The sequence below is a fragment of the Phoca vitulina genome, unplaced genomic scaffold (assembly GCF_004348235.1).
Source record: "Phoca vitulina isolate PV1807 unplaced genomic scaffold, GSC_HSeal_1.0 scaffold19, whole genome shotgun sequence".
In the NCBI taxonomy this organism is placed as follows: domain Eukaryota; kingdom Metazoa; phylum Chordata; class Mammalia; order Carnivora; family Phocidae; genus Phoca; species Phoca vitulina.
The window spans coordinates 20,083,497-20,106,758 of record NW_022589722.1 but is presented as its reverse complement, the minus strand read 5'-3'; the positions used below and the strand labels follow the sequence as shown (position 1 = coordinate 20,106,758).

Genomic DNA, 23,262 nt, shown 5'->3' with positions numbered 1-23,262 from the left:
GTTTTGTGTATCACCTTCGATCATCTCCTGTTCCGCCCTTGGGAAATGCTGCTCTAACCTGCCAGACTCAGGGTCAGAGCAGCTCCCATAAACCATCCCCCTGCATGCTTGATATGATCGCCTGGGACAAAGGGCTACACGTTCCAACGGTGGCTCCTTCTGCCCAAAGGACAGCAACTGAGGCAGCAACTTCACCTCCTCCCCTCATCCACAGTCAGCTGTCACTTACTATAGTATGTTTTCAAAACCTGCTACAACCCTGGGAGGAAGGATCATCACCCTCTTGTCATAGACGGTAATACCGGGGATCAGAGTGACCGAGTCACTTGCCTTCCGTCACATAACACAGATGAGGAAACAGGTGTTCTCAGCAGCATAAACTGCTGTTTAACTTTCCTCACCAAAAACCCTTCCCTTGCAAAAGAAAGAATGAAAAGATCACCTGTAATCCAAGTCATTAGGTACAATGGAAGACTGAACTCTGGATTGAGCAGGAAACCTATCATTCATTCATTCATCAAATATTTACTGAGTCCTACATGTGCCGGGCATTCTCCCAGGCCCTGAGGATATAGTGATTATTAAAAAAAACAAAACAAAAAACCAACCTCTCAGCTGTCATGGGTTTACAGTCTTGGTCGGGTGGACAGATAGTATGTAAATAAACTAGAGTATGTCAGGTGGTGATAAGTGCTATGAGGAAAAGGAGGAAGAGTGTATAGAGAGCGGTGGGGGAGGGGATGAGTGGCGTGGTCACAGGAGGGCCTCTCCGAGGAGGTGATAGTGGAGCAGAGGAGACTTGTGAATACCAGGGGAAGAGCTTTCCAGGCAGACGGGGCAGCAAGGGCAAAGGTTCTGCAGTAGAGCAGAATATTCGAAAAATACCAAGAGGTCAGTGGCCACTTTGCCATCGGAGAGGGTCACAGGTGCACCCCAGGGGCTGGAGGCGGCGGGACTCTCTCTGAAAAGAGCCCATCTGCATTCCAAACAAGGAGAGAGACCCTCTTGTCCATAAGGACTAAGTTGTTGTTTTTTTTCTTTCTGGTGACACCGAGGAGAGGCAACCCAGAAACCTTTTTACTCACCGTTGTAAATTAATGGCCCCATTTTGACTGCCTCATCGAATGGGAGCAACAAGTTCACAGTTGAGCGTGAAAAGTTTAGTGTGAATAGGAAGGGGCATTTTACGATGAGGCTCTCATTTTTTCCCCTTTAAACCACAGAAAACAAACACTATAACTAATGACTGTCTGATGGGGTTTCATTGGGAGCTTGTGCATAAGGCTGGGATGTCAGGCAGAACAACAGCTCCGACAAGACCTCAGAGGGCACAAATGTGAGATTGAGTGGAACCCGAGGCAGAGTCAAGTTGGTTCAAAAGTGAGAACAAAGCCTGGGCCTCTGCTTCTCCCATGGCCTCAGTGGGAGAGCCTGGGTGGACCCAATTCCCCCAGATCTGGTCACTGGTTCAGGGAAGGAGAGCCTGAAGGGACTGCCTGCCGGTCTCTAGGTCAACTGTGAAGTTCAGCGCATCACTGTGTAAATTTTCTAGGGCTCAGAGTTTTAAAAAATCGCCAGCCTGTGTCAGTTTGGGGGCCTCTGTGGCATCCTAATAGAGCTTAGCACTCAAATAGTTCAGGCATACACAGGCTCTGTTCCAGGTCTCTGAGATCAAAATCCAGTTCCATAGAATATTGAATATTTGACTGGACTGTCATCAAGAGTTCCCCTCACTGGTGGCATTTTTCTTCCGATCTTGTTTCAGAGACTAGCTCGCTGTGCATCATCCCTTTATTCACTGACAGGCGACAGATATCTCCCAAGCTAGGGGTGATGTGTTAGGGCTCACAACACAAAGCTGAACGGGACACAGCATAGCAAGGCAGAAAAACCAAAACTGGGTTTGAATTATGACTCTGCCATTTGCTAGCTGCCTGGCCTTGGGCAAGACCTCTCTCCTTCCAAATTTCAGTCTTCTTATCTTTGAAATGGGAATATCTTTAATCTACTGAAGGCACTTGGTACACAGTAGGTGCTCCAGAATGAGCTGTCACTTACTATAGTATGTTTTCAAAACCTGCTACAACCCTGGGGGAGGAAGGATCATCACCCCAAGCCACAACAGGCTGGACAAAGGTAAGTTGCTGTGAACATCCTGGGTGATGAGGATACAGGCAGGGGTTATAGGGAGACGTCTTGTCCCCCATGGTGGTACCCATCTAGGTGGTATCCTTTGTGACTTTCTGCACCTCCAATTGTGATTAGAGGAGAGCCTCCACGATGCATCCTACAGGGCAAGCAACTGATGCCCAGAGCTGCAAGGAACATAGCCCTCACTGCACCTGTAACATGTGGAAACATCTGCCAGACTGCTCCCTGAGGGAGGGCAGTCTAGAGGTGAGGCATGGAAGCTCCACCTTGAGAACGGCACTCAGTCCCAACTCCTGCAGCTCGTGGGTGCGGTGGATCTTAGACAAGTCGTTCATCCTCCTCTTGCGTTCATTCCTGCCAGCGCGGACAACAGTGGTTACGCTGGAAATAGCATGCGCATTTGTCATAGTTCCCTGGTTCCGTAACATCAGCCGCTGCGGATCACTACTGACCACTGAGAAGGCCATGGGTAGGGGCTCTGCCCTTGACCCTGCACAGCCTGATTCCAGAAGAGCAGGGATGTCTGGGAACAGACTCGCTCTAGCTCACCTTTGCAGAAAAACAGTAGTTTCTACAAGCCACATTGATAGAGTAATCTTTGAATATGAAGAACAGCTCTCTATGTACACAGAGAGAGCAAGGCTCGTATTGATTCAGACCACAGGGCAAGCCGCTCTAAATTACAGTCAGATCAGAAAAGCGGGCAATTTTATTACCTCTGGTTGCCGAGGTAGCTTATCAATGTGCTTGTGCACACACCTTCCATGGGGCTGATTTAATGAATGTACAAAACCCCTTTGTAATTAGCAGCACCCATTTGTGTGTCGACAATTCATATGTGAAAGTCAACATTCAATGAGAATGACAGTGTCTAATTTACAGAGCAAATTGTCCTCAAGAACAATTTATTCGTCTGGCTGCTGCTGCAACCTGACTGCTTTGGTGAAGTACAGATTTATTTAGCAAATCCTTCCTTTGAAGAGTGCCAGAATTAAGCAGGGCCCCAGCCCAGGTGCTAGACTCTAAGAGGGACCCTTAAGGTTATCCCAGGACAAACCTCTGAGATCCCAGCGGAGAGTTGGTAAGGAAGCTCTTCCCAGGTTATGCCCATGCAGACATGACCCAATCCTGTTGACAGATTTTGCATTTCCAGGGTCATGGGCATGTCTTAGAAATTTGGAAGGTCCCAAACAGTGTGGTATTTCTTCTTAGAGCAATGTTTCCCCCCGAGGTGCTGCTTGGACCCTCTATATCCAAAATCCCTGGGGAGCTGTTAAAGTGCAGACATTTTCTTATCCCTTTCCAACTATTGAAGATATTTCAAAATATCGTTCACACATATCACTACCTCCAAATAATGGGGTCATCAAAGCTGCTGCTAGATTCTGTTATAGAATGTGCTGCTAAAAAGTATAGAATGACTACATCACAATTTTGATAAAAAATATTTCAGTAACTGAATTTTAATATAATTGGTTTCCTTTGTAAATGTATGCACTTATTTCATGCATTTAAAAATATTATTCTCAGGCAGGGTCCACAGGCTTCACCAGACCGTCAGAGGGGTCCATGGCACCCAAAAGTTTAAGAACAATTATATAGCTGACAGGAAGCTGGAAGACCCTGTGATGGGCAGCATCTTGTGACTTCTGGGTTTGATGAGGATGGATGTGTAATTTCTAAGTTCAGGTGCCAGAAAGTAGCTCCCTAATGACCACAGGGCCCCCCCACAGCTTGAATCAGCTATGACTTCCTTTTGTGCTAAATAGAGGATGACGTCCTCCGTGTATAGGGACTTCCTTTGGGAAGAGGCGCAAGTTGCCTTCTGGACCCTGACTCCTTTTTATGGTTCAGAATTTTCTAGAATGTCACAGCAACTCATACTTCAACATAATCCATCATTTCTGAGATCAATGCTCAGGTCCCATCAGGAACACCCGTCAAGCAATTTGACAATCAATTGAATCATAAGTAAATACGGTTTTATTTTCTTCTGATTGGCCAGACTCCAAGGGCACAGCCCTGAATTAGAGGGTGCATAAGCATGGCACATCACTGCTCAAACTCGAGACACCCAGCCTTCTTGACAATTCCTCCCTTGTCTCCACCTTTCTGCTCCTTTCTCTCTTCCTCTCTCTCCCTGTCCTTCCCCCTTCTCTTCACATTTCCTGAGGACATACCATGTGCCAGGCAGTGTTCTTGGCATTAGGGTTACATCAGTGAACAAAGCAAATTATCTCTACTCTCTGTGAGAATATGTTCTAGTAGGGAGAGATTAACAATTAAAAAAAAGAAAAGAGTAAAATACAGAGTGTGGCTAGGTGGAGGGGGGAAGAGTAATGACCGCTAACAGCTACCACGTTTCTTGTTGGGGTGATGACAATTGGTGTTCCAAAACTGATGGTGGTTGATGGCACACCCTAGTAAATAACTGAAAACCGCTGAACTGTACACTTTAAGGAGATAAACTGTCTATAAATTATATCTCTGTGAAACTTTTATTAAAAAACAAAAAAAATTAGGGGGAGGAAGGTCTTTGGGGTATTATAATTTTTTTTAAGATTTCTTTATTTGGCGGGGAGGGGCAGAGGGAGAGAATCTCAAGCAGATTCCCCGCTGAGAGCAGAGCCTGATGCAGGGCTCGATCTTATGATCCATGAGATCATGATCTGAGCTGAAACCAAGAGTCAGATGCTTAACCAAGGGAACCACCCAGGTACCCCTAAAGGGTATTATAATTTTAGGTGAGACTAGAAGGTAATGAGGGAGTCAGTCATGTGGCTGTCTGGAGGAAGAGTGGTTGAGGAAGAGGGAATAGTAAGTGCAAAGGTCCTGAGGCATGCCTGCTATAGTCAAGGAAAAACAAGGGGCCAGAGTGGCTGGAGTTCAGGGGGTCTTGGGGGAGAGTGGAAGAATAACAGGGATATGTGGAGTGGCCTGCAAGCAATTCTGAAGACTTTAGCTTTTCCTATGGGTCAGATGGAAAGCCATTGGAGGATTCTGAACAGAGGAAAGATGTGATCTGACATATACTTTAAATGGATCTCATCGGAAATCAACCATGAACGGCCACCATTTATAGAGCATTTACCGTGTGCCAGCCACTGTGGCAAACTCTCTTTATGGGCCTTAGCTCGTTGAATCACCACAACCATACTTTAAGTCAGGTACTATTATTTTCTCTATTTTATAGAAAAGGAAACTGAGGCTCAGAAAATGTTAAGAACTTGACCTACAACAGTGACAGTGGCAGGAAATTTGACCAGGCCTGCCTGACTCCAGAGCCCTTGCCCTCCCTATGGCTACCATGGCAGTGTTCTGTGCACACGGCAGGTGCTCAATAAAAGCTGTCACCTGGCTGGTGACAAAGCACAGTCCTGAGGGGAGTTGCACCTTGGGCACAGAGAGGGGCCAGAGAACCAGTGTCCACTTACTCAGTTCTGCAATGCTGCCCACGCGGGTGGCCAGCAAGGACTGCTCGATGGTCCTCAACTCCGACTGGCTGAACATGGGCAGGTCCCCCGGCTTGTTTGACCGCTGCGGGTCCCTGTGAAGGTTCAGGCTGTCTGGTAGGCACAGCACTCCTGCAGTTGGCGGGCAGAGACAATGAAAGAAAACAGATTGTTATTTTTCAGGTATCCAAAGGAGGGGTGCAAAACCTTGCACCACCTCAAACCATACCAGGGTTGGTAAGCCAACATGGCGACCACGGCTCTGAACTCCTTTTAGAAGCGAGGGCTAGCTCTTTTGAAAGGTTTCCTCAAGATCCTGACCTGCTGATTTTAACAAACATGTGGGCATTCATCTGCATGCACACAATGCCAAAGGACACAAACTAGAACCCTTTCTTCCAGCCTGGCTTCTATCCCATCAGAGATGCCTCTCGAGCAGCCAGTGGTCATTGTCCCATTCTCCCTCCCAGAGGCAACTGCCACCCCCGAGTGTCCCTGAGCAGAGGGGGAGTCTCTGCTGGCTGTCGTCACTTCTGAGGGCTTGCTTTATTTGCCCCACAAACTTAACTCTGGGTGGTTGGGCTGTTATTTGTTAGACAAAACTCTAGCTTTCTCTGTGGTAGAAGAGTCCCCATGGACTTTTGCAACTTTATGGCGAAAACCTATGGGAAACCTCTGGCATCTAATTATTTCTTCCCTTCCTTGCCATCCCATGAACATTTAGCAAGAGCCTGAGAACTTACTTGGGTAGGTTATTGAGAAATATTCACTTTTTCCTTCACCACCCAAACCTCCCTAGGCAGAGCCTGCTTTCTTGCTCCTTGACTTTGGGCTTGACTGATTGACTTAACTTTGGCCAAAAGTATATTAATGCACATGACAGAACCGAAGGCCTGAGAAGCGTTTGTACGGCTGAACTTGCTCTCTTGTACCTCTGCTATCATCACAAGAGGAACATTCCCTGGCTGGCCTGCTCGTCGAAGGAGGGTGAGGAGACACACGGAGCCACTCCAGTACCAACCTGTAGCTTAGAGCTGTTTCCACACTAACAAACACCGATTTGGTGGGTCTTTGAGATAGCGGAGGTTATGGGCACTCAGCATTGCTATGTGATAACTGACAGATACAACTAGCAAGTACAGATCACCGAGGACCCAGTGAACAATGCAGGTGGGAACTGTGCTGTGCTAGGGGCTGAGGATACACTGATGGGTAGAATACCCACACTCCTGGGGCACATGAGTGGCTAAGTTGGTGGAGCGTCCGACTCTTGGTGTTGGCTCAGGTCGTGATCTCAGGATCATGGGATCGAGCCCCACGTCAGGCTCTGCGCTGGGTGTGGCATCTCCTTGGGATTCTCTCCCCCTGCCCTTCCCCCCGACTCACACTCAAGTCTCTCTCTAGAATAAATAAATACATCTTAAAAAAAAAAAAAAGAATACATACACTCCCTGTCCTCAGTGGGCTCACAGTCTAAGCGAAGGAGAAGACTGTTACCACACATAACCATGAAGCCATATGGTACGTGCTCCCCAGTACGAGAATGTGAGGAATAGAGGGACGTCCTAGAAGGGACCTGAGCAATGAATAGTTGTCAACACATAGGAAGCATTTATTGAGTGCCTACTCTGTTCCCAACCGTGCAAGGCATTTTGGAGATGCAAAAGCAGCAGAAGATATACTCGAGTTGTGCATAAACTAACCAAGGAGACAAGACTGCCAATGACAAAAGAAACCCATGGGAACAATACGACCGTATCAATATACAGGCGCCGAGTGACTTAAGCCAACTGGAAGGGTGAGTGGAGACAGACAGATTGCAGAGGTCAGCAGTTCAAGGCCACTGCTCACCCTGCTTGAACCACAAAAGCTCAGCAAAGGTTCCTGCTTTGAAGATGGGCAGGCATGAGGTGGCACCAGTCACACACACCTCTTCTGGCCCCTGCTGCCCAATTAGTGACTCTGGTCACACTGAGCCAGTCACTTGCTCCTGGATGTTTCCCACTCACACCGAACAAGATGACGCAGTGGACAAGGCAACTCTCGTAGATGATTTGTGGATGAATACTGAATACATAGATAAAGAGTGCAAGCAAATGACCACTAGATTCTCAGATTCCTATAATCAGGAAACTGGCCAAATAAGTGTCTTTCTAAGATTGTTCTCTATTATTTTTCAAACACTTTGTGAGTCAGAATAAAAATGTATTTTATGTCACAGCCCAGTGTACACACACACACCATCACCGCACATTTTTCACGTTTTCCATGAAAAAAAATTTCACATAAAATAATACTGATCCTTACGATGTATGATGCACTCTCATTCTTTTTCCTTTTCGCTTCTCTTCTAACTCATTAATAAAAATGCTGGTCTGCTGCACCAAAAGTGATTTCATGACACACTCACGGGTCATGACGAGCAGTTTGAAAAACAGTGTGGATGACACTAGTACACGACTTGGCATTGATTGGACAATACAGGCTCACCATTCACTGGACACTACCTAGCACTGTGTGAGGCTCCGCCGCGGATGGAGAGATGATTGAGAGGTGATCCCTGCATTTCAGAAACCCTCAGCCTGGCAGGGAAGACAAGACCTTGATAGAAATACCCAACATCCAAGGCGGGCCTCCTGCCTGCCTCCTTTGCCTCAATAGATGAGTCATCCTTCCTTTCACCCCAGGCAGGGACACCCTGAGTCATCCTTGCTTCCTCCTGCTTGCTCACCTGCTGAGACCGTTGGTCAGAGGCCAAGTCGAGAAGCTGTTGTCATGGCAACGAATGTTGGTCCAATCCCTCACCGGATGCCCCCGATGTCCCTGACTCTTATTCAGAAATTTACTACCTGTGGAGGGCTCACTGCAGATGACACCAGATGATCATGATCCAGTGTGATAAGTCGCCCCAGGTTCCAGAGTATGAGGTCCTCTGCTGGGAAAACGGGGTGGTGGTCAGGGGGCTTCACAGCCAAGGAGGCCCACAAATGAGCCCTGTTTGTCAGGGAGGACAAAAGTTTCCTAATTCATCGTACAAGTGATCCTTACATGTACTCACAGGTTTGCTTTCTTGGTATTTGCATTACATACAGCAAGTTCTAATCTCAAGCAGACGTGTGAAACATTGCTTCACACATCGGTTGAGGTCCAAGCACGTGGGCTGGTCTGGAACCCAGAGCTTTGGTCCTGGCTCTGCCACTACCCACCCATGTTTCACCTGGGGCAGGTCACAGGGCCTCCCTGGACCTCAGTTTCCTCTTCCATGACATGGAGGTCATAATAATGGCCTTGTCTCCCTCAAGGGCTTGCTGGGCGTGAGCAATGAAATGGGATCATGTGTACTAAAGTATTTTGCATGTGCTGGGCAAATAATAGGGGCTCAACATATGTTAATGGAGATGAAAATCAGTTAATGTGTACAAACCCAGCTTTTGACTACTTTATACTTTATCATAAGTATACTATATTTTTATTTATACTATATCATATTTATACTATATCATATTCATAAGAATAAATAATTTCCCTTGGAACTTTTCCTCCTTTTGGAGGGTTATGGAATTCAAATGAAAATGTAATTATTCAAAGAAGCTTTGAAAGCTAGATTACTGAGATTTGGAAAATCTATAATTGGTCTATTATGCAAAGATTATATATCAGGGTTTTCTTTCTTTGTTTCTTTTTGAGAACTCTGTATGGGATATACACATAAATTGGAGTTCTTTATTTTTTTGTATAAAAATCAACTAGGTCAATAAGAAGTTCCCAGCATCATCTTTTAGTGTCGGACGCAGGCCTGAGATTTGGACTACTCATCAATTTCCATTACTAGAGCCAAGGACAGCCACAGCCTGGTGATTAAGACTCCAGTTCAAAGACAAGGAGAACCAAGGTTTAAATATGATTTCTTTGGACCTAGACGGAATAATCTCCCTGGGGAGCAGGTGACCATAAGCCACCGTCAACCATGAGTGTGAAGGGGTCATGGTCTCCCTGAAATTCTCTTTGGAGTGGGTTGTGCATTTGTCTAAGGGGGAAGTTAATTTACATTCTCAAAGGGGTCTCTGGGTCCTAAAAGATGATGAATTAATGCCTCTGAGTGTCCATACTCCCAGGCCTCTCTGCTCGGGGGCTGGCTGTAGGTGGGGCGGCATGGGCTTGGCAGAACCATGGACTCCAATCCTCCGGCAGCCCCCATGCAACCTGGGCAAAGAACTTTCCAGATCCCCAGCTTCCAGGTCTGTAAAGAGGGGTTAAAATACCTCCTCCATTGGTTTATTGTGGTGATTACATAATATAATACGGATACTTAAAGCCTCTGGCCTATAGTAAGCGCCTGCTAACTACCCTATTGCCACAAATGTACAGTTCTGTTTATTTAATGTCTGGATTCAAACAGTCTTGAGGATCATCTTTCCAAAATCTTGTGGGACTGGAGACAGACAACCTTTTGGTTAGGTTGCTTAGAATATAAAATATGAGAACTGCTCCTCTGGGCCAACCACATGGGCATTCCGTCTCCGATGGGGATGATCCGGGCTGCACTTTGGCCTCCCTCTATGTCTCCTTCCTGTACGCACTGGACAGCCCCTTGGCAAATATAATGCCCAGCCATCCCTTCTCTCCTCTGAGCTTTTCTATGAGTTTCCATTCTATTGCTGGACCTGGATGCTATTTACCCACCAAGAGAAACCCAAATGAGATAGCCACCAGCCTTCAGCTGTTCTCCCCTCACTGAGGATGGTGATGACAGCGATGGAGGAGAACAAGGAGACAATGCTTGTCTTCATGTCTTGGCACCCAGGACACAGGCTTGGGTTCTGCCTTGCCTGTCTGGCTGCAAGAGGAGAGAACAAATTCTCCAAGCCTCGCCTGCCAAGCTAGGCCTTGTTCATTGCTCAGTTATCCCCAGAATTTAAAGTAGAGGGTCCCGGCACCAGTACTATAGCTTTAAGAAATGGGAAGGAAGTATCTGGCATTCAGCAGACCTACCCTTGAACGTGCACCAGAGAGATCTGGCTGGGTTCAGATTTCGGTGCTGCTGTACCCCAGCTGTGTGGTGCAGAGCTTGTGACTTGGCTCTCTTGAGCCTCCGTTTCTCTCTTTGTAGGACATCTGACACTATCTACCTCCTAGCGTGGTGGGGAAGCCATAATGGGATAATATGTATGGGCAGCCTGGCACAGAAAAGGGGGTCGATAAATGTTTGCTAATAATCCGAGTGAAGTTCTTCGAAGCTAAAGATTTAGGAATTCAGTAACATGACGCCAGAAGGCTCTCCTTTACTGTTAAATGTATTTAAGGAGCAAGATAGGAAGTTATCAGATTTTTAAAAATACTTGCACACCTGGCTTAGGATACTTGGAGTGGGAAACAAATTCAGGGCTGGCCTGGCCCTCCCATTCATCTGTGAGAGGCATACCATACTCCAATTAGGATAAACCCAGAACGTGGTTCATTTTTTCTTCATCACGAGTTATATTCAAAGGGGAAGTTCTTAGGACTTCTGAAGCCAAACCATCCAAAGAAATAAGAGGTAGAAAACACAAAGATGGAGAATTTTCAGAAATGGGTTCAATATTGGGCCCATATGTGGAGCCTGGAGTACATACGAGGAATAAGCATGTTGACCTTGAAAGAACAGGAAGATACTTACTGATCAACCGCAAACACTGAGCCCTACAAAGACACCAGGACACATTTCTGCCCTTGAAGTTTCCTTCCTGGTTGGCAGGGGAGACAGACCCACCGCCAACTGAAGTGACACATGAGGGCAGAGGTGTGCATGGGGTCCCACTAGGGAACACAGTGGGGTGAGCCCAAATTGTCCCAGGAGCAGCAGGGAAGATTCTCAGGGGGAGCTTAACACTGGGACTGGGACCCGGGGAAGCAGACACCTTACAGCAGAGTTGAGAGTGTGGAATCTGGAGCCCAGATGAATGTTCAGGTTGAATCGCAGCTATGCTATTTCATAGCCATGTCGCCCAGGCATGCTGTTTAGCTTCCCTGTGCCTCAGTTTCCTTGTGAATAGCATAGGAATGGTCATAGTGCAATCCTCATAGGGCCACTGGATGATCAAATAAGTAAACACATGTGAGTCTTGACCCCTAAAAATAGCCCAATAAATAACTCACTATAATAGCTTATTATTATTATTATTAGGACATTCCAAGGAAGAACAAAGGCACATCTCTGCACCTAAGAGTGGCTGGAGCAGAGGGGAGCAAGATGGGAACAGAGGGTGTAGAAGGAGGGAGGAGCAGCAAGACTGGGAGGCAGGGACCGTAGAGGGCACTTGGCCAAAAAGGGTCTGGACTTAAAAACTAAACCTTTACCTTCTGGCCACTGTGCTTCTCTTTCTTCCCTTTCACAGCCAAAATTCTAGAAAGAGTGGTCTGCTCCAATCATCTGCCTTTCTTCCTGACCCTCACTGTCTCTATACCTTGTTATCTCCATTTTTTTTGCTGAGTGCCCAGCAAGTTCAAGTTCATCCTTCAAGGCCCAATGCAAACGTCACTTTTGAGATCCCAAGACTCAAAAAAGCGGCAGTCCCTGTTTTTAGGAAGCTCCCAGTCCAGAGAGGGAGACCCTGAGACAATAAGGAGACTGGAGCTTTACTGGAGCTGGGGTGCCTTCTGCATGCTGAGCTAGAGACACGCAGGGACAGGGTAGGCTCACAGAGGAGGAAGTAGCCCAAGGGGACACTGTAGGCTGCCCTCCCCGTACGAGCCAGGTGTAGCCAGCTTTCTCTAGCAGCCAGCTCAGGAACAAGGGAGCTAATGAGAATCTCAGTGTGGATGTGTGAGCCTTGACAGCAGGGCACAGAGGTAGCCATGCTGTTATTAAGGCACCGTAAGTGCTATGGGGCGCACAGAGACAGGGGGGTGATGGGGCAACTCTAAGACTAATAGCATAAATGAGAAAATCAACTGTTACAGGACTGTGAAGAAATAAAAGCGAAATCCTCTGTCGGGTCACTCATTCAGTGAGTATTAGTTGAGCACCCCCTAGGTGCTGGGTGCATTTCTGGGTCCTGGGGATCCTGTAGCAAAATGCTGGAAGTCTTTGCCATTTTGGTATGTTTGTTCCAAACACGTAAGTGGAATATGTAGCTGGTTAGGTGGTAAGTGCCGTGGAGAAGGGTAGAGCAGGAAAGGAGGATGGGGATGCTGGGTCTGGGAGCAGGTCACACGGAGAAGGGGGCATTCTAAGAGAGACATCAAGGAAGTGAGTGCGCGTGCCCGGCTGGTATCTTGGGGGGACAACAGGCCAGCATAAGGGATCATAAGGGGAAAGGTCCCAAGAGGGGTGGGCCTGTCTTGCTGGAGGAAGGAACAGAGACAGTGAGGAAGGAGTCGGCAATCAGGCAGGAGAAGGGGTGAGGGCAGTTTGGGTGGAGCGCCATGGGCGACTCTAGATTTTGGCTTTTACTTGGAGTGAGATGGAGGCACTGGAGGATTCTGAGTAGAGAAGGGATGTGCCCTGAGCTTTTTTGGAGGGTCACCCCAGCTGGTGGGTTGGAACAGACTGAAGGGAATGGACAGGGCAGAACCACAGGAGTAACAGTCCAGGTGGTACACAAGTGAATCTCCATACAGTGTGAAGGTAAAGCCAACGGAATTGTAAGAACAAGAGAAGGGCTAAGAGCAGCCCCAAGGTTTCTGGCCTATACAACTGAAAGGATGGATTTGCCATTTACTAAAATGGGGAACACCATAGGAGGCGCAGGTTTGTGGAAAAGATCAAGAGTTCAGTTTTGGTCCTGTTCAACTTGAGACAGCTGTTGGACACCCCAGTGGAGATGCTGGGCAGGCTTTCTTGCTGTCTCTCCTCACCTCCCATGATGCAAAGCCTCATCATGTCAGCCCCATGGTGGCTTATGCTTTTTCCCCCTCTCTCTCCTCTTCCCTGTCACTAGAGAGCACTATTAAATATCCTTACAAAATTGTTGGATGCCTCCTTTGTTCTCCCTCCTCTCCCAGGGTTCTCCCTTTATTGCATTTTCCTTGCAACTTCTCCCTGTGGAGTCCTGAGCTACATCCATCTCGTAGGGGCTTAGGAAGAGAAAGAGACTCATCTTCCCAGTGTCCTTGTCTCTGTAGTGACAAGTGCCTAGGTCCCTGCAGGGCTTGTGAGCATCTGCTTTGGTCCCTGACTCCTCCTAAGGGGCATTTTGGACCTCCAGCTAGGTCTTGGATACCTGTGGAAATGTCAGAGGTTGGTCAGATTTTAGAGATCATCTTGCCCCCAGAGCACAAACTGTGGCTTCTTGGGAGTTCTCTGAAATTCATCTCCCTTGCTCACTATACAACAGTGATACTCGTGGGCATAGTGTCCTGTGGTGGTGATAAAACTTAGCTCTGGGTGTGACTGACAGAGAAGATGTATGTTCGAATGTTTTGAGTTAAAAACTGGTCTCTGACATTTCAATTAACACACGGCAACAGGCCAGAGTACAATAACGAGGCAGCGTTTTGGACAATCGAGACTCTCCTGTCTTACATCAAGGCGGTCATGCATCTTCCTCTTGAATACTTATAATGGAAATTCATCTATCAATCTATCCATTCAACCATCTATTTATCCATCATCCAAACTTCTGTTTACATAGTGGATTGTCATTTAATTAATTAAAGGGTAATTAATGAATTAAGCGTTTTTTTGAGTATCTACTATGTGCTACACAATTGTGCTAAGCAGTAGAGATACAGCAAGAAATAAAACAAAGTAACAGCTCTCCTGGAGCTTAATTTCTGTTCATCTGTCTACTCATCCATCCACTTACCCCTCCTTCCTTCCATCCATTCATCCATGCATCCACCCATCCATCCATCTACCCATCCCATATAATTTGCCAGGTTGGGATTATAATGAAAAGTAAGACACAGACCTTGTCCTTAAGAAATTCATAATCTAATGGGGTAAGTCCACATGTTCATGAATGTCACAGGTGCTTTAAGAAAGCCCGTATATGCTACATGGACGACACAAATAGAAATTGGATATTCCACCTGGGCGGTGTGTCAGGAAAGGTTTCAGAGACGAGCTGACCCAGGATCAGTACTGAAAGATGAGCTGATGTTCACCAGATGAACTGGACTGGGGGTGAAGGAGAGAAGGGCAAACCAGAGAAAGCAGCAAAGGCACAGGGGTAGGAAAACTCTTGGTGTATTGTAGGGACTCTAATAAGCTGGGGAGCTGAACTGAAAAGAATCACAGTGAGGGTGTGACCAGGGAGGTGGGTGGAGACTGGATCATGGACAGGCTTGAGTGCCTTGCTGAGGGGCTTGTATATCATGAGAAGAGGGGCAGTTGAGTCCCCGGGAGGTAACTCTGATGCCTCATTTCTTGCCTCCACGAGGTCAAGACTCGTTGTTGGTGTTCTGGCCAGAATAACCATCCAACACCCAGCGACACCCATAGTCAATGGGAGATATGACAGAGGCAGAGCATAGCACTCTGCTCTGGCTGCCAGCAGACCCAGAGCAACACATTGCACCATTATCATTCTTTGCCGCTCACATCTCCTGGACTCAGAATGCTGCCTGGGGATCTTTTCTGGCTCAGTGGATGACTCAAATATGACCTCTGGCTTTCCTGGACTCTCGACACCCACTTGATCCTTCTCCATCTCTGTCTGAGACTCAAGATCTCAACCAGCCCCTTGTGTGGCTGAGCAGGGCACCTGGCTGGATCTCCTGCCCCCTCAGCACTGTCTTAACAGTGTCCAGCCCAGACAGACCCTTTGCTTACTTATCAACATGTTGAGATAATGTAGTGAGTTGAAAGTTCACCTCCATGTATTCTCTGTCCCCTTTTCGCCACCCACTCCCATCTTTGACATTCAAAAAATGTGAGCTACTTTCAAATCATTAATTATGAAACCATACATGCCCATTTCAAAAACTTCAACAGTAAGAAGGGGAATAAAGTGGTAAACCGAAAGCAACCTCCTTTCCTCTCCTGCAACTAGTCCTACTCTCCTGTAGTCACCACTGCTCTCTGTTGGTTGGGTGAGGTTCCGGAATTTTCTATCCATTCTCATTTATTGACTTATTCATTCACTCAATAGATATTTACTGAGTCCAAACAATGTGCAATTTGCAGACAACACAAACGTGGTGTGAGCAAAACAACACACAAGCCCTACCCTTATGGAGCTCGAAGCCTGGCTGGGGCAACCAACATCCATCAAGTAATTACACAAATAAATGTACAAGTGCAACGTGTGAAGTGCCATGAATAAAAAGCACACGTGTGTACATCATACCTTAACCGATATGCCGGCTGACAAACTGTAGCTAATTTAATTTGATTTCAAGTAATTATGAGCAAGACAGCTTTATCACAGTCACTAGCATCTGTTTCCCTGTGTTTGGAAGTGCTTTTGCATACCTTTGCCTGGTTTTTGATAGAAATATCAATTTCTTACTGATTTGTACGAGTTCTTTCTACACTAAGAAAATTAGCCCCTTGCCTGACATGGGTCATGCACACGTTTTCCTAGTTTGTCATCTGCCGTTGAATATTTTTACAGTATTTTTCCAAGTAGAATTGTTTTCCTTCAACACAGGCAAATGTATCATCTTTCTCTCTTTGAGTTCCAGGTTTTGGGGTGGCTATGTTTTAAATTTAGGTACAGGTGGTCCTGATTCATTACTATTTCTTTCTTCTTTTTTCTCCTTTCTCACCCCCCGCCTCCAATAGACTTTATTTTTCAGAGCAGCTTTAAGTTCACAGCAAGATTGAGCATAAGATACAGAGAATTCCCACATATTCCCTATGTCCACTCATGCAGAGCCTCCCCCATTATCAACATCTCTCACCAGAGTGGTACATTTGTTACAACTGATGAACCAACATTGACACGTCATTATCATTCAAAGCCCAGAGTGTACATTAGAGTTCACTCCTGGTATTGCACATTCTATGGGTTTGGACAAATGCATAATGACATGTATCCACCATTATGATGTCATACAAAGTAGTTTCACTGCCATAAAATTCCTCTCTGCTCCCCCTATTCATCCCTCCCTCCTCCAAATCCTTGCCCGTCACTGATCTTTTCACTGACTCCACAGTTTTGCCTTTTCCAGAGTAATACAGTATTTAGCTTCTTCAGATTGGCTTCTTTCACTTAGTTCATCCATGTCTTTTCATGGCTTGATACTCATTTCTTTTTAGTGCTGAATAATATTCCACTGTCCAGATATACTACAGTTTATTTATCCATTCACCTACTGGAAAAAATCTTGGTTGCTTCCAGGTTTTGGCAATTATGAATAAAGCTGCTATAAATAAATAAAGCTGCAGGTTTTATGTGGACATACATTTTCAATTCCTTTGGGTAAATACTAAGGAGATCAATTCCATATTAACCTTATATCTTGGAACCTTGCCATTATTGCTTAATACTTCCAAGAGTTTTTGGTCATTCTTTTGGATTTTCTACATAGATGATCATGTCATCTATGAACAAAGAGTTGTATTTCTTCCTTCCCAATCTGTATACCTTTTATTTCCTTCTCTTGTCTTATTGCATTAGCTAGGACTTCCAGTACAATGTGGAAAATCAATGATGAGAGGGCACATCCTTGCCTTCTTCCTGATCGTAGTAGGACAGATTCGAGCCTTTCACCATTAAGTGTGATGTAGCTGTAGAGTTTTTGTAGATATTCTTTATCAAGTTGAGCAAATACCCCTCTTTCCTAGTTTACTGAGAGTTTTTATTATGAATAAGTGCTGGATTTTGTCAAATGATTTTCTGTATCTATTGATGTGGTTATGTGATTTTTCTTCGCTAGCCTGTTGATGTGGTGGGTTACATTAATTGATTTTTGAATGTTGTACCAGCCTTGCACACCTGGGATAAATCCCACTTGATCATGGTGTATAATTCTTTTTATACATTATTTGATTTGATTTGCTAGTATTTTGTTGAGGATTTTTTTAATCTATGTTCATGAGAGATACTTGTCTGCAGTTTTCTTGTAGTATCTTTGTCTGGTGTTGGTATTAGGGTAATGCTGGAGTCACAGAATTAGTTAGGAAGTATTCCCTCTGCTTCTATTTTCTGAGAAATACTGAAGAGAATTGGTATGGTTTCTTCCTTAAATGTTTGATACAATTCATCAGTGAACACATCTGGCCTGGTGTTTTCGGTTTGGAAGGCTACTGTTGATTGAATTTCTTTAATAGATATAGGCCTATTCAGATTGTCTATTTCTTCTTGTGTGAATTTTGGGTCTTTCAAGGTATTGATCCATTTCACCTAGGTTATCAAATTTGTGGGCAGACAGTTATTCATAGTATTATTCTTTTAAGGTCAATGGAATCTGTAGTGATGTCCCTTCTTTCATTGCTAGGGTTAGTAATTTCTTTTTTTCTTAGTTAGCCATTAGCCTGGCCAGAGGCTTATCAATTTTATTGATCTTTTCAAAGAACTAGCATTTGGTTTCATTGATTTTCTCTATTGATTTCCTGTTTTTTAATTTCATTTACGTCAGCTCTGATTCTTACTATGTCTTTTCTTTTGCTTACTTTGGATTATTTTGCTCTTCTTTTTCTAGTTTCCTAATGCAAAAGCTTAGATTATTGATTTTACATCCTTCTTCTTTTCTAACACATGCATTCACTATAATAAATTTCCCTTTAAGCACTGCTTTCTCTGCATCCCACAAATTTTAATAAGTTATGTTTTCATTTTCATGTAGTTAAAAATATTTTTAAAATTTCTTTTGAGATTTCTTCTTTGACCCACATGCTATTTAGAAGTGTGTTATTTAATCCTCAAGTATTTGGGACTTTCCAGTTTTCTGTTACTGATTTCTAGTTAATTCCATTATAGTCTAAGAACAGACATTGTATGATTTTTATTCTTTTAAATTTGTTAAGGTGTGTTTCATGGCCCAGAATGTGGTCCTACTTGGTGAATGTTCCACGTGAGCTTGAGAAGAATGTGTATTCTACTGTTGTTGGATGAAGTAGTTCATAGATATCCATTTCTGTCCAGTTAATTGATGATGCTGTTGAGTTCAACTGTGTCTGTACTGCTGGATCTGTCCATTACTGATAGAGGAGTATGAAAATCTCCATTTATAATAGTGGATTCATCTATTTATCCTTGCAGTACTGTTTTTGCCTTTTGTTTTTGAAAGGTATGTTGAGGCTATTTTAAATGTTTCTTTCCCATTTTAATTTTAACTCTGTGTCTTAAGTGTCTAAGTATGGAACAACTAGTGAAGATGGTCACACTAGAAAGGGAAGGAAGGAGATGATGAGCAGTAGGGGTGGTATGGAGATATATATCAGATTATGAAAACTTCTGGATTCATTATTTGAATATACATTATGTGCCCTGAAAAAATTTTAGCTTTACCCCCTGTGGCCAACTCCCTGATTCTACTGTGTCTCACTGAGACTAGCTAGATAAACACATGTTGAATTAATGAATGAGTCCTGGGTAGAGTTCTTGATGGGAGAGAAACATTAAGTTAAAAAAAAATTAGATTTTAAAGAAAGGTGTTAATGATACATTAGCACCCTACTGAGGATTCCTCCCTGTTAGAGAAATAAAGGGGGCTGAAAAATGAATTTCACACCAGCTGTCAGAGCATTTTATGCCAAGGATAAATATTCACAGATTTGTTATCCCCGGGATGTCTAGAAAGCACTTCCAGGTAATTGTGAGGGTACCTTCTACAGTGGAAGCCCATGTCCTTGGCAGGCTTTCAACTAGAAATCTCTTTCCAAGGGAGCTTCTGCAAAGTAAGAGCATGAGGATCATTTATATTCATAACGAAGGCCCCCAAGGCCTGTAAGATCCTGAATCATCCAGGAAAGATTAAATCATGTTCAACCAAGCTTTAGTGTTAAGTATATCTAATTGTATCCTAAGTCTTCCAAGACTGATTATCTTTAATTAAACAGCCTGGTGACTACAGCCTTATCACTTATTTGATATGATATAGTGAGGAACTATTCAGTAGGATATTTAATAAGTTGAAATACCCTATGGCCGACCACGTGGAATGACAGAGGGGTGTGTGTGTGTGTGTGTGTGTGTGTGTGTGCGCGCGCGTGCGTGTTTACAGGCATAGAGGAGATTAGGCCAACATTTTGAGATCTGGCTAACTGCCGCTGTTAACATAGTGTAGATGTTAATAGCACATAAAAGCATAAATCTGCCATTTGCAGCCATGCATGTGTATGTTGATATAAATAACTAATAGGGCTTTCACAATCCATCCAGAATACAAAGATTACTAAATTGGCTTTTAAAAACATTAGAATCCCATTAGGCCAAATTCAGCAGCTGATTACTGAGCAAAATAAACCACCAGAGGACTCTAAATTCTCCTTTGTTGCCGCTGTTAAAAGGTACCGCACTTTCAAGGAGGCCATGGGCCCCTGGGGAAGTGAGTGCACAGTTCTTGCTGGTGAAGAGGGGCTCCATGCAGCTATACATCTGGAGAGGATGCTTCTGGAGAGATGCCTGCCTCCTCCTAGCACTCGGTCTGGGAGGTCTATCAAGGAATACATGAAGCAGCCCAGATTTAACTCAAGTAGCCTCGATGTAACATTACCTCTATTTATTATGGTCCCTTCTCCTCAAAAGTCTTTTTGCACATTTTCTTCCCTCCCTACCCCCCGACTCCTACCATATTCACCACATCTTTTTCCTTTTTGGATTTGGATATTCTGACACCTGGGGCCTCGCTGACCCTGGAGGGTCTGCCCCTCCCTGGGCTAGCCAGATCCTGAGAGCAAACAACTTGCCAAGTGAGGGTGCTTTTCAAGTGGGAACCCACAAGTCCAGAACCCACGCTCTCATGCTCCAGGTCACCATCCCCCTGCCCTAATCACCCCTGGGCCAGGTACCAGACAACCAGGAACAGTCCCTTATGCCCCAGAGCCCACTGAAATGATTCAAACCAGTCAATTCTAAATCTGCTTACCCTGCCTCACCAGCTCCTTCCAGTGCAAACCATAATAAAGACTCGTTTGCCCACATTGCCCCTTTCCCTCTGCCTCCTGACCTGTCCTGGTGCTCCCTTGTGTGCATGTCACACCCCTTCTCTTGGGAACTGAGAGTCACAAACTATCTTTCCAAACTCTCTCTCCTGATCTGTTGACCTTACCGTACCTCAGATTTCCTATCAATATACTATATTTTTAAACACTCCACCCCATGGAATTTTAATACCACAGATACACTGTGTGTTTATATTGCAGCCCTTTGGGGCATTGCAAACCACAGTAATGCCTAAGTGTTCTTTTGCTCAGAGCAAAGTCTTAGAGCTCATGACCACTTTCTCCATTTCAACAACTTTCAATGGCTCCCCGCTGCCTGGAGGGTAAAATGGAAACGTCTTAGCCAGGCATTTAAACAGTGCATGAGCATGCTCTCTCTCTCTAAATAAAATCTTTTTAAAAAATGCCTTCTAGTACAAAGATTTGTGCCACATAGAAAAATGACACACTTTCTGCCTAGGAAGAGGCGTTTCTTGACAGATATGAATACCCATTTTGAAAATTTGTGTTTTGTTTGTTTTGTTGTTTAGAACCGTGAGTCATGAAATCACGGGCATTGAAACCTGGGAAGGCTGAGACACCAAGAGGTCCAGCCCCAGCCCTGAGTTAGCACAAATATTTTTGGAGTACCTATTACATGCCAGACCCTTGGCATGAGAGATGGTGAAGCCATGGTGGCTCATTCTGAGAGGTTACAGCTAAACTCTTCATTTTGGAGATGAGAAAACAAAGGTTTAACCAGAGAGGTTAAGTACCTTTCCTGAGTTCACACTAACTTGGTTTAATCCCATTTCTGGGTAATAGAAAGCCACTTCCAGTTCCAGGCATGAATTACCAATTTTGAAAGAATCGGAATGCCATCCTGTATTCCTAACGTCATGTGGTAGGCAAGATAATGATCCCCCAAGATGTTCACATCCTAATCCCTTGAACCTGTGAAGATGTTAAGTTACATGGGGGTGGGTGGGTGAGGAATTAAAGTAGCAGATGGAAGTGAGGTTGGTAATCAGCTGACTTTAAGATAAGGAGATTGTCCTGGACTATCCGGATGGGCCCAGTGTACTCATGAGGGTCCCTCAAATGGAAAAGAGGCAGGCAGAAGAGTCCGTTTTGGAGTGATGCAGTGTGAGACAGACTCAACTGGCCATAGCTGCTCTTGAAGACAGAAGGGGCCACCAGCCAAGGTTAACCTTCTTGGAAAAAGCAAGAAAAGTGATTCTCCCCTAGAGCGTCCAGAAGGGAACACAGCCCTGCCGACAACTTAATTTTAGCTCAGTGAGACTTGGTTTGACCCCTATCTCCAGAACTGTAAGAGAATAAGTTATGTTGTTTTAGGCCACTAAGCTTGTGGTGAGTTGTTACAGCATCCACTGGAGACTAATGCTCCCTACAATTAGGCTGAGCCTTATAAACCTCCTTAGGGGGGTTACAGTCATTCTGAAGTGAACATCACTTATCTTTCTAGAAGCACAGACATCTAATCTCACATTAAATCTTAGGATCTGTTTTCAGTCAGGACACCTCCATCAGCCTTTGACTTTTTCCCCTGTGGGTAAGTTCCAGAATTTAACGCAGAAATAGAGATGACCAAAGAATGCCATTTTTCATAACTTTCTCAGTTCTTCCAGACACCTCTCTTGGCCTCTAGATCACTGTGTCTGTCATTTTATTTTTAGAAACCCTCTTGGTGTTCGTTCCTTGCAGCCCATTGAAGAAATGTCCCTTCAGGGGCCTGTGTTGCTCTCCATGGCCCCCAGCCTCCTTTCACTTCCCAGTTTCTGTGTCTGAGCCTGTCTTCTGCTTTAGGGATGTGCTTCAGACTCCAGGCCCTCATGACATAGAGGGAAACAAGAGGGGCTTACGGAGCTTGGTCTCTCCCCCCACCTCATTTTCTGGCATGAGGAGGGGATTCACTCCTGCCCACTGAGGCAAGAGAGCTGAGGTGGGACCGAGCCACTTCCAAGAGAGGGAAGGATGCATTCGCTGTCTCAGGTGAGGGAGGTGGGCAACGAAGGGCTTCTCTGGGGACTCAGGGAATCAGAGCATCAACTGTCTGACACCAAAAACTGTTCCTCCTAGGAACGTGAGTGATTGTGAGAAATGCCTCATCGTCCATCATTCAACAAAATGTTCACTGAAAGTCTTTTTGATGCCAGATCCTGTGCAGGGGAAATAGATGATGATGGTGATCCTAGTGATAGCGGTGGTGCTGCGGCTGGTGGTGGGGGTGCTGCTGCTGATGGTGCTGATGGTGCTGATGGTGCTTGACGGTCATGATGATGGTGCTGATGGTGCTTGATGGTGATGATGGTGATGGTGGTGCTGATGGTGATGATGGTGATGGTGGTGCTGATGGTGGTGATGGTGCTGCTGCTGCTGATGGTGATGATGATGGTGATGGTGGTGCTGATGGTGGTGATGATGATGGTGGTGCTGATGGTGCTTGATGGTCATGATGATGGTGCTGATGGTGGTGATGGTGCTGCTGCTGCTGATGGTGATGGTGATGGTGCTGATGGTGATGATGATGGTGATGGTGGTGCTTGATGGTGATGATGGTGATGGTGGTTCTTGATGGTGATGATGGTGATGGTGGTGCTGATGGTGGTGATGGTGCTGCTGCTG

General features: G+C 45.2%; 1 protein-coding gene across 1 annotated transcript in view; it reads right to left on the bottom strand.

Moving 5' to 3' along the window:
• BTBD11 (BTB domain containing 11) overlaps nt 1-23,262 on the bottom strand; it is a 299,557-nt gene that overhangs the window by 120,453 nt on the left and 155,842 nt on the right. The window contains exon 2 of the mRNA XM_032416174.1: nt 5,586-5,735. Within this exon, the coding sequence (XP_032272065.1) occupies nt 5,586-5,735 (150 nt within the window). The remainder of the gene's footprint in view (nt 1-5,585; nt 5,736-23,262) is intronic.